Genomic DNA, 11393 nt, shown 5'->3' with positions numbered 1-11393 from the left:
TTTTTTTTTTTTTTGGCTTTGCCTCACCACCACTTGTCGAATGCATAAGATTTTAATGCCATTCTTTATGCTCGCTCTACAATATGGATTCGAATAATTTGCAATTATGTCGGATTTGCATCTCATCGAATAGCAATTGTACACAAATGATTTCAATATTTGGCGAAGATTTGCTATGGAAGAAAATCACAACGCTGGCCGATGTTAAGGTAATCAACGATCTATTAAATTACAAAAAAAAAAAAAAACAAAATGAAAAAAAAAATGTCTTTTATTACAATTGCTCGCTTATAACGTCTGTATATGCCGAGTACGTATGCGTGAACGTATAAGAGCGTAAAGCCAACAAGCGTACATTTATTACAACAATATCTAAATACTGTTTATTGTCATAAAAACAAAAGAAAACAAAAAAAAAAAAAAAAAAAAAAAAATAGAAAAGAAAAGAAAAGAAAAGAAAGAAAGAAAGATAAAGAGTGGTAATCATATGCATTATTTCAGCTATAAATGAAAATTTGTCGATTTTCCGGTAGCTGAGCGTAACATTTTAAATTCAATTTCAATTAATTAACAAATCAGAAAAACTCCACATTCGAATTAAGAGCAATTTTAAGGATCTTTCGCGATCAACTTAACTATCTATCTATATACTATTTGTATGTATTGCATGTAACGAATTCAAAGCTGAGAGTAAAACAGCTTTGGCAGCAAAGGTCGTTCATGAGCTGAAAGCTTGTTCAAATACAGTCTTAGATTTTTATATGCGCAACGTAGCGATCGCTAAAATGTTCTGCTCTTTCTCATTCCATGCTGCTGCTCTTTAAAGTCAACTTTCTTTAATTGCCCAAGCTTATGCACTTATACTTATACGTTTATTAACATTGGGTAGTCCAACGAATACCGTTGGATCGTTTAACGAGTCCGCCGATAGTCCTGCAATTAATTTTATTTCATAGATAGCAACATTTTAGAGAGACGAAGCTAAATAAAAAAATTAATTAATTTTTTTTTTTTTTTTTTTCATTTTCGTTCTTGCTAATGAAAGTCATTTTTAATAATAATTTTTTTTTTTTTACATTCTACTCGTCTCGGTGGGATGTGCCATTCTTTTACAACATGAATAGAATAGAATGCATTTGAGATCTTCTTAGACGATACAATACCATGTCTCTATCCGTCTTCGTTCAAATGCGATAACTGGTTTTGCTTTGACTGATTTTGATCCTCAGTAAACTTGTCGTTATCCGAGTCATCATTAAAATCTAATTTTGGCATTTTTCCCATCGTTAATGTTCCCCTTTAGAGTTTAACTATTTTCAATAGTTCAGTGTTTGGAATAATTTTAAAAATTGGATAAGGAACATATAAAGCCGAAAGTGGTATAGCATTTCGAGCCGCAATTAGAGCAATTGTGGAAAACTCAATTGCAAGTATTCCTAATGGTCATTAATAGACGATCAAGTGACTGTCTCTCGTTCCATTGTGCGAACCGTAACGTTACTCATTACGTTCTTATCGTCATTAATTTAGGCAAAATTCGACTTTATTTATAACATAACATAATCGTCTTCAGGAAGGATATATTCATTTGAATGCTTCTTTAATAATTCAATATCTTTCTTGTACGACGATTTATCCAAGACTTCAAAATTCATTTCAGTTTTGGCGATCACCGTCACATCTGATCTTGGAGTCTTCGTTTCATATATTGTCACATATCGGATGCAAAAATCTTTTCCTTTGCTTCGGAGTCGATAGCTTCAAGCAGCGTTCTGTTATTTTTTGGTCAAAAGTAAGCAAACGCGACACACGTACATGCAAAGGTTTCTCATGGACAAATGTTTAGGCAAAGTTGTGGCTGCACTAACTTTTCATAACATTAAAGTGGCAGCTACGTCACGCAACTACACTTTGCGCACTTGTCTGATTCTGTGTGTTTTCGAACAATTGGCGAACTCAATTAATCAGATCGTTCAGTGTCGTCGGTGTCCTTACGATTTTACTTCAAAATTAGTCAATCACTCGGAAATTTATTTTTTCGATCGGCAAGTGTCGCCATAATCTCTTTCAAAGCAATACTGATTATGAACGATTTTTTTCAGTAAAACGCAACGTTTAACTCACGCACGAAATCCAGACTTTCTCCGACAAACGTCACTAAAACACGAGTAACTTGTAAAGCAAAGTTCAGAATATCACAGAAACGTTGATCAATTCAATTTGAAACTTGATCCTATTCAAATATCATACAGATTCGATGCAATTGTGACGACATCCTTGCTATGATGTGCTACAGTCAAGTCACCTACAACGCGAAAAATTCGTGCTGCATTATATGGAATTCGTGTTATATCAAAGTCAGAGTTAATCTAACTTACGAGCCGTCTTCTGAGGAATAAGTGTTAATGAAAATTTGAAATTAAGATAAATAAGATTAGATTATGCCGCGCTATAAGAAACTTAGAATCACTACAGACTGCAATTGCAAATGCATTCGTGCCGCGTTGTGCAGTATCTCAGGATTATGTAATAAATTAACAGCAACCTATCCTTTATTGTTTGTCCAAGTTTATCGAAATTCTCGGATAAATGTAATTGGGAATAATCCCGTTTACTCATTTGCCATAACGAATAAATACAATCAATCATGGACAAATTTTTCAGGCCATTTTTCAAAAACTTTTTTGGAATAAAAGCGCGTTATTGGCGTACTGGGTCAATTTTCGCTCTCCGTTATATGAAAATCACGTTATAAAACTGCTGACTATATAAATTAAGTCGCGAGTGCGTGTGAAGAGATTCAATGGATTTGTTTTCTTAATTACTCGCGATAAACCTCGTTTACCGTCTTGTCTTGTCCAGAGCGATGGAAACGGGCCGTAGTCATTTCCTCATTCATGATTGACTATAGGAATGTCCGGTGATTATCAATTCGTACCTAGCGTTGACATATGTCAACGGATATCCTCGAACTAAACAGTAACTCCTATAAATGTCGACATGAAATCCATAGAAATAATCAATATCCAGCCATCACATTTCACATCTGTGATTTTTCATACTCGATTTAATTTCCTTCGACAGTTGAAAAATTGTCGATTAAATTATTTCATTCGGCGTCATTTTCACCACAATTCGTTGTTGATTGCTGTTGAGGATACATCTTACAATTACTACGAAAATAATGTAATCACACAAAACCTGAAGAAAAAGTAGCTCCGGATTGTACGCTAATTTAGCACAGAACTATTTATTAACACGAACTTTCTCGGAAGTGTTCATTTTCGAAACAATTTTGCAGCTTTATACCTGTTACTGAGCTCGATTGATCATTACAAGGTTTTATCTTCTCACCCACCCAACAATAGAATCAGACAGAGGATTGATAAAGGCGTTTATTGGCACGATCCTGGTCAAAAATTTAAATTGGTTGAACATACATAACTCGCTTTTAATTCGGATCTATTCCGTTGAGGCGCGCCGCACACTCGCTTGTCGCATTCTTCTAAAGGTAGATCATATTTACTCTTTTTTTACACGGTACACATGCTCCCTAGAAAACCGGTTAAAAAGATGGGTGTAAAAATATACCTGTGACATGTGCTAAATTTGGGGGTCAAATGGAAAACCCACTAAAACCGTGCAAAAAAAACTAATAATGAAATTCGTATCATATATTAATAAAGCAAAAGTAATTCATTTTTATTGCAAAAAAAAAAAATAAATAAATAAAATTAATGTACAGTGGAGATTCCAGTTCATAAGTACAACATATAAAAATCTAAACGCTATCATCAGTAGATATGTCAGATATGTCTAGCACAACTGTCGCGTTTGATTCAAATGAAGAATGATCATAAAATTTGGATATTTCCCGTAATTGACCAAATCACTAACAGACTTGTAGGCATACACTAAACGACTTCTGATCACATTATTTCCTCAATTGTATTTTATTGTTGTGTACGTAAGGTTCTGTAAGGCACTGTGAAAATTAGAAGTGAAAAAAATATATATTCTTTTTTGAAATCGTGCTAGAAGACAAAATCTATGCATTGGTGCACAATGTTATATCAAAACGGAGTAAATAAAGAGTTGGATGTGTTGCATTGTTTCCCTGCATTGATCTCTTACGACTTAGGCGGACAGATGGAATTTTTTTAATTCAAGTCCTCGTCTTGAATTGAAGAATGAAATGAAAAAATCTCTTTAACCCGTTCACGGACGGCCACTGCCTATGCAGTATTTTCGTTTTGCTCTGGAGGGGTCACCGTTGCATATGCAATACTTTTTTCCTTTTTTATTTATTTTTTTTCTTAGGTATAATTTGCGTGAATATGACGATGGAAGAATTAGTAGATAAATTTGGTAGTCTAGTCTACGTTTATCATACGTATGGGAATTCGGCTGCTCTCGTTCTAAGGTGACCATTGGCATCACTGATTACCACTGCACGTGAGAATAAAATTTGCTTCTAGAAAGTGATCATATCAAGTAACCAATGTGAATTTAGATTGTCTGTGAACGTGTTAACGGGCACCTTAAGTGTATTCCCGGTCCTCACGAAACTTATTCTGAAATTAATTCATTTCTTTTTATTCATCTCTCGTTTACCAATTTCTAAATATTAATTAATAGCAAGACAAAAAAAAAAAAAAAATAAAAAATAAAGAGTTGCAATCGCGCTCTCGCACATATACACATAATAATTGAATAGATATCAATATGCACTTACGTATATTTTGTATAAGTTTTTGGTACGTACTGCATAATATATGAAATATATGAAAATATTTGGAATCAAAATGGAATGCAGTTTGTTTCGTTCGATAATCATAGCACAGAAAATAATTTTTATTAAGAATCATCATTGTAGAGTTTATGCTGAACATAATTTTATTGCAAATTGTGCTGATTTATTGCGATTTATTAATTAAAATATTTTTAAACGAATTATAAAGAAATTAATTTAAGCACTTATGAAATATAACAGCAGCGATGCGTTGGTGTAAGTGCTTATATAAGTGCATTTATGTATACGCATATATGTACATATGTGAAATTTCATTTAATTCACTTCATTCACTCTCCTCGTTTATACTCAAATATATATACAAATTTACATATATATGCACGTATATACACATTGCCAATTTACATATGCAAAAGTCCATAAGTTTAATTTGATATACATTAACATAAAGCAATGAATGAAATTTTCAAAATAATATTTTATTTAATATTTGCCTTTAAGTGCGTATTTATTTCTTTCTTCACTTATGCGTTTGTGCGCGCGCCTACAAAAGCAACCCTGGTCATATAATGTGTTTGTTTTATGAGATAATTAAAAAATAAGTCAGAATATGAAGGTAGTTATCGACTTACTCATCTTCCTTCTCTCTCTTTATCGTTTTAGTTTATGGAAAAAAAAGAAAAAAAAAAAAAAAAAAAAATTTAGTTTTTAGAACCAAGTTGCCTATGTATGCACAAAACGGGAGAATAACAGAAAACGATTGTTGAAAGAAGTAGATAATGAATAAAATAAATCTTACACACGAAGAAAAAATAACCGATTTAAACTATGGTATGAATAATGAATTTAGCTAGCTTTGTGTAATAGTTAGTACATAAACAAATAGGCACACATACACTAGCAAGAAGACGGATAGGAAGACTAAATACATTGAGAGGCGGGCAAATAGGGAAATCACGATTTTTTAGTTATTTTAGAGTGAGTGTAGTGCCTTCGATCTCTAACTTCCTAATAATAATGGATAATCTAAAAAATATTGAACCTTTTAGCAAAAAGAGTGCAATTTCGTTGCGCATTTTAAGTTTTACGAGCGCGATGTAAATCTTCGATGATATGACTTCAACTATGACTTCTTGATAGCTTCATATTTTTTAGATAACCTAATTGATATTGAAATGATTGAATCACCAAAGTGTAATGATATATTTGTTTTGTCAAAACATTTGCAACACCCAGGGAGGAAAACCTCGCAGACTCTCTGAAGTATGCGTATTCTTAATCAGTTAACTGTTTCGAACTCTTTACTGATACATATGTATAGTCGTCAAACGCAGAATACATGCGTAATATGATATGAAATGCGTAAAAGCATTATAGTCGGGCAAGGTCGACGCCCAACACCGCCTCGTTTAATACAATAATACAGTAAAAGTTACACATTATTATCATACAAAGGTATGTTTTGCTTGAAAGTCCGCATATTGGAGGAGTCGTTATATGCGGTGGTATCCAAAAAATAGACATACGTGGTCCAAATTCGTTAAGGTTAATTTTTATCTCAATTTACTATTATAAACTAATTTTCACCAAGGAATATAAAAAATATTATACCTTTTTACGATATAACGTTTCAGTTTTCATGGAAATGGTAGGCGTTATATGGGCAGTGGCTGAAAAATTCGATCAATCCATACCATTTTCAATAGCGTTCGTTCTTGGATCAAAACACGTTAATGTAACAAATTTCACCAAAATATTTAAAAACGTTCTGTAGCTTGAACACAAATTTATGCGGACAGACGCCGAATGGCCGGACAGACAGACGGGCAGACATGCTTAAATCGATTCAGAAAATGTCTATGAATCGATCGATATAATAAAAGATGGGCCTATCTTAAATACTTCTGCGTGTTACATACATCGCACAATCTCAATATACTCCGTACCAAAAGTGGCGTAGCGTATAATTACATTAAGCGAAGTGGACTAAGGTATTTAATAGCCGATCTTATACGACTATACAGGTCGAAATTTTTGAGATATCAACGCTATTTAAAATGACTCGATTCGGTCCACTTTGCCATGTAACTAACACCTTGTTTTGAACAGCCGTTGTATGCAGAAAAATTGCAAAAATTTCCAAATTTTTTTATAATAATATTTCGAGATTCTGAATTGATATAAAAAATTTGTTTCGGCTGGGGCAATTTTTTGACTTCACTCCTACCAAGAGCTTTATATAGCAAAAGGGCACAATTTCCAATATTTTACGGTGAAAATTGGTTCATGATAGCATCGCATATAATGTATCTCAGAACATGTAAACCGTTATATGTTAAAAAGGTTTTGCGATGAATATTTGTTCATAGTAGTAATTTCACATAACAATTAAGTGGACCAAATTGGAGTCATACGAGTCTATTGCCAAGAGCCCATTCCATATACGATCTTTCAAAATAGTAAAAAGTGAAAATTGATCCATAGTAGCAAATTATTCAAAAAAAAAAAAAAAAAATGAACGATAGGGAATTTGGATCACATAGGTTTATTTCTTTCCTATATAAAGATTACCATAAATAGCAAGTCCTTATATGGGAGAGGAATATATAATTTCTAGTTTTCTATCGCGCAAACTAAAAAATGGTAAAATTTTTAAGAAATAAATTAATTTTGCCAAATTTGGATGCCTTGGGCATCGTCCAATATGCGGGCTTTCATGAAATATAAGTGAAAATAAAGTGAAATTTTTAGGTTTCTTATTACTAAAACGAGCTAATAATTGTACTTGGCGAAGCGGTATAGAGTATGTAATGATCGGCATTGCCTCACTATAATGTTCTTACTTGTTTTTGATATATTTTCGTGATAAAATACCAAAAATTTATCCCTTGGTTCCATATAAAGACATACTTATCATGTAAGAGCTGTCAGATGAACGCTGGACCATATGATGAATTCACTTTAACCTATTTTCATTATAAAATGCTGAAAATTAGATTTTGTTGCTGCATACAGCACAGATTTTTCACACGAAAAATCTTATACGCAGTGAAATGCAAAAAAGTACGATGGAGTTAATATTTATGTCCAATTATCATTATGGAACAATTTTCACCATAAAATTTTATCAAAATTCAATCAGATTTTATTAAAATATTTCAAGAACATCGACCTGTAAGCTAAATGCGAATATACATCGAAACGTGACAAGGGGACAGGCGAAGATTATATTCATCCAGAAAGTGATTCTCAAACGAAATTTGATCTTTCTTAACAATTCTCCTCGGTATTACATACATCCGTGCAAATTTAATATACGTACGGGGTGCGACAAATGGCGTAGGGTACACAGATTAATCGGGCTAATCTAGCCGTAATAGACAAAAATCTTCAGTAAATGCATATCTAAAATTTAATACAAATATTTAACGGAACCATCTAAAGACTCTATGTAACAAAGATGAAGAGATCTACAATGTAAGCAGAATCGCAAACTTTTCATTTTCGTTTGTAGCGGAGGGTAACTAAAAATTGCATCAAAACTTAACTTAGTTTGTTTTTAATTTTGTTATTTTTGAAAAATCATTGCTTCTTAAACAAGAAAAAAAAAAAATAAAAAATAAAAAAAATAAAGTTTCCCGATGATGAATATCAGGATTATAATCATAGTATCTTTTATTCTTTTGTGTTAAATACATTTTTCCAAATTGTTTAACAAATTGAACGCATTTTCTTATTAATCTACTAATATTGTGCTAGTTGGAGCATTTCGAGAATGAATTCAAATCGCTTTATATCTTATTATTATTATTATTATTATTATTATTATAAATTTAGCCAGAGAAAGCTTTCGGCTTTTATTAAAAAACTCTGCCGCACTTGAGATTTGAACCCACGACGATTGAGTTGCTAGTCGAGACGCTTGCCTACTCGGCCACTCAGGCGGATCGCTTTATATCTTAAATCTTTATTAGCTATAAAACGGTAATTCAACATTTATGACAACGGGGACGAGACGCAATAATAGTCTCCCGATAAATCTTTTTCATCAAACTTAGCAAAATTAATGCGTAACTGTGCAAATAAATTAATTCATTCAAATTCATATAATCGCTTAGTGTATATCAATGTAAAAGCATCCAATATCCCCTTATTTCCCTGCTCTATATATACATTGAGGGCGATCGGCTCGTTTCTCCGATCAATTCATACCGTGACAATTTAAATGGTCTCGTAGTAAAAATTCGTAGAGTGTTGTGTATTCGCTTTCATCAGAATGGTGCTGTGAGAGATTATAATTGATGTATTCATGAATGTAATGTAATGTTTTATTTACATATAAGTGAAATTTCGAGACACATTTTGTTTGCTTCGTAGTAGTAAGATGACAAAATGTATTCCTTTAGAGAGTGCAATATGCATTCCCTTTGAGTTTTGTTGGTTTTTGCTAATCTTTTTTCATGAGTATCATAAAGGGTGAAATGAGTGCATTTGATGACTTCAAAAAAAAAAAAAATGCAATTAACATTTTATTTATTAAAGCTTTAAAATTGTTAACCAAAAGAAAAAAAAAAGGAAAAGAGCTTCTCGGTCCTCTTTTACTTGCCCAATCTCGATAGTTCTAAAAGAAAACAGATATTCGGATCTATGCAACGTCTTGCAAAAACTTTGGATAGACCTCCTGTTATACCGATCGATTCGGACAGTGATTCTAAGCTTGTTTGCCCATGCTATTTGTCTGTCCGTCTTCTTTTCTTGTGTTTAATTTGTACGCCGCAACGTTTGAGGTATTTTGATGAAATTTAGTACACCGACATGTTTTGGTCCAAGGACGAACGCTATTGAAAATGATTCGAATCGGATTACTTTTTCAAGCACTTCCTATATAAAGCCCGGTTTTGAAAACTCCTTACATTAATAACTGTATTTTAGTGTAGGGTATTCAATTATGGGGCACGGCCAACATTTTCTTTCGCCTTCGGCTGATTTTGCCTGTTTTTATATTCCTTCAAAAATATCTTTCAAATTTATATTTATTTTGAATACTCGTTACTTGAATAACTGTATTATGATTGAAGATATTTAATAGTGGTCCGTGTCCCACTGACCACTTTTTTCACTTGTTTCCTACGTTTATAGCTAATAGTCAAGTTGGATTATAGATAGAGGAAAGGGGAAGGAAAAGGTTGTGTTTATGTGCGTTCCACCGATAGATACATTGTTTCGTACTCTTTTTTCCGGCAAAAACGAGTAAAGACATTATCGTCAACGGGCAACACCGATCATTATATACCCTACACTACTTCGCTTAGTAGTCGTTTTTCTAATAATACACCAACACATTACACATTATTTGCATGGAGGGGCATACCTTTCATGAAAGCCCCCATATTGGAGAATGCCGAAAACATCCCATGTCGCGATCCAAATTTACTCACTAAATTTACTACCCAACAATTTTATTAGTTTTCAGTTTCCATCTTAGTGGAAATTGTCTGGTCTCGTCATACAAGGGCTTGCTTTTAATGATAACCCTTATATATGTTAGGGTCTAAAAAATCATCCTATCCGATCCAAATTCCCTACTGTTCATTTCTTTGATTACTGTTACTGGGGTCACTGGTTACTGTGTTATTATCGGCCAATTTTCATCGTAAAATATTAAAAAATTCAGCTTTCTGAAGGGATTGCTATTTATGAGAAATTTTATGCCGAGCGGAGTCCAAGAAATAAACACATATAGTTTAAATTTGGTCTACATATGTTGTGATCTACAAAATCGGCTTAGCTAATCTAAATTCAATATTCAGTACATTTTCTTGTTAAGTTGCTAACTACTTCTTATCTTAGATAGGGTGGGATCGAAGAAATCGACCCATGTGGTTTAAATTTGGTCCACTTAATTTTAATGTCGAATTATTATTGTGAGCCAATTTTTATCATGGAACATTAACAATTAAGCCTTTTTGGCATATAACAAACAGTTTACGTTTCTTGAGAATCCTTAGATACGATGGTGGCGTTACACGAAGCGTTAATGGTTGAGAAAATAGACAAATCCGAATCATCTTCAGTAGCGTTCGTCTTCACGACATAAAAACCGTGAAGAGACATCAAATGGGCGGATGAGTAGTTAAGCGTGAATAATTCTATATCGAACGGTATAATAAAAGATGGGTCTCTCTTTTAAGCCCTTGTGGGTGTTACATACGTTTAAACATACTTAACCCCATACCCTATATGACAAGGGATGTAGGATATAAAAATGTATGCAGTGTATTAGCTTTTCAATGATTATTTTAAAAGTTTTTTATTCATCTATTGTATGCAAGTATTATATATAATAGTGTAATAGTGTGCGTGTTCGTTTATCATTTACATGCCTATTATTCTAAATTTATTAGTAGAGTTATTTTATTTGTCAAATATCATACTTTAAGCATTTACGTAAGCCAGCTAGTCAGTCAGTCAGTCAGTCAGTCAGTCAGTCTGTCAGTCAGTGCATGTATGTGTATGTAAATGAAATCGAAATATTTCAAATAATTTTTTGCGTTCCTTTGGTTTTATATATCTTTTAAAACAAAAATATTAACTGGAAAACAAAAAAAAAAAAAAAAAAAAAAAAAAAAAAAAAAGAAAA

At 32.7% G+C, this 11393-nt stretch overlaps 1 protein-coding gene across 2 annotated transcripts in view; it reads left to right on the top strand.

Annotated features, from left to right (window-relative positions):
- The window catches only part of LOC119632473 (mediator of RNA polymerase II transcription subunit 15), a 38195-nt gene that overhangs the window by 1552 nt on the left and 25250 nt on the right, over window positions 1-11393 (top strand). Inside the window, exon 4 of one of the 2 annotated variants that reach the window (XM_038025395.1) lies at window positions 50-209. In XM_038025395.1, the coding sequence (XP_037881323.1) occupies window positions 84-209 (126 nt within the window). In that variant the 5' untranslated portion in view covers window positions 50-83. Of the gene's footprint in view, window positions 1-16; window positions 210-11393 lie in introns of those variants that run through there. The other variant, XM_038025402.1, reaches the window with a different exon arrangement.

The sequence above is a fragment of the Glossina fuscipes genome, unplaced genomic scaffold (assembly GCF_014805625.2).
Source record: "Glossina fuscipes isolate IAEA_lab_2018 unplaced genomic scaffold, Yale_Gfus_2 0, whole genome shotgun sequence".
In the NCBI taxonomy this organism is placed as follows: Eukaryota; Metazoa; Arthropoda; class Insecta; order Diptera; family Glossinidae; genus Glossina; species Glossina fuscipes.
This window is presented reverse-complemented; position numbering and strand designations above follow the sequence as displayed.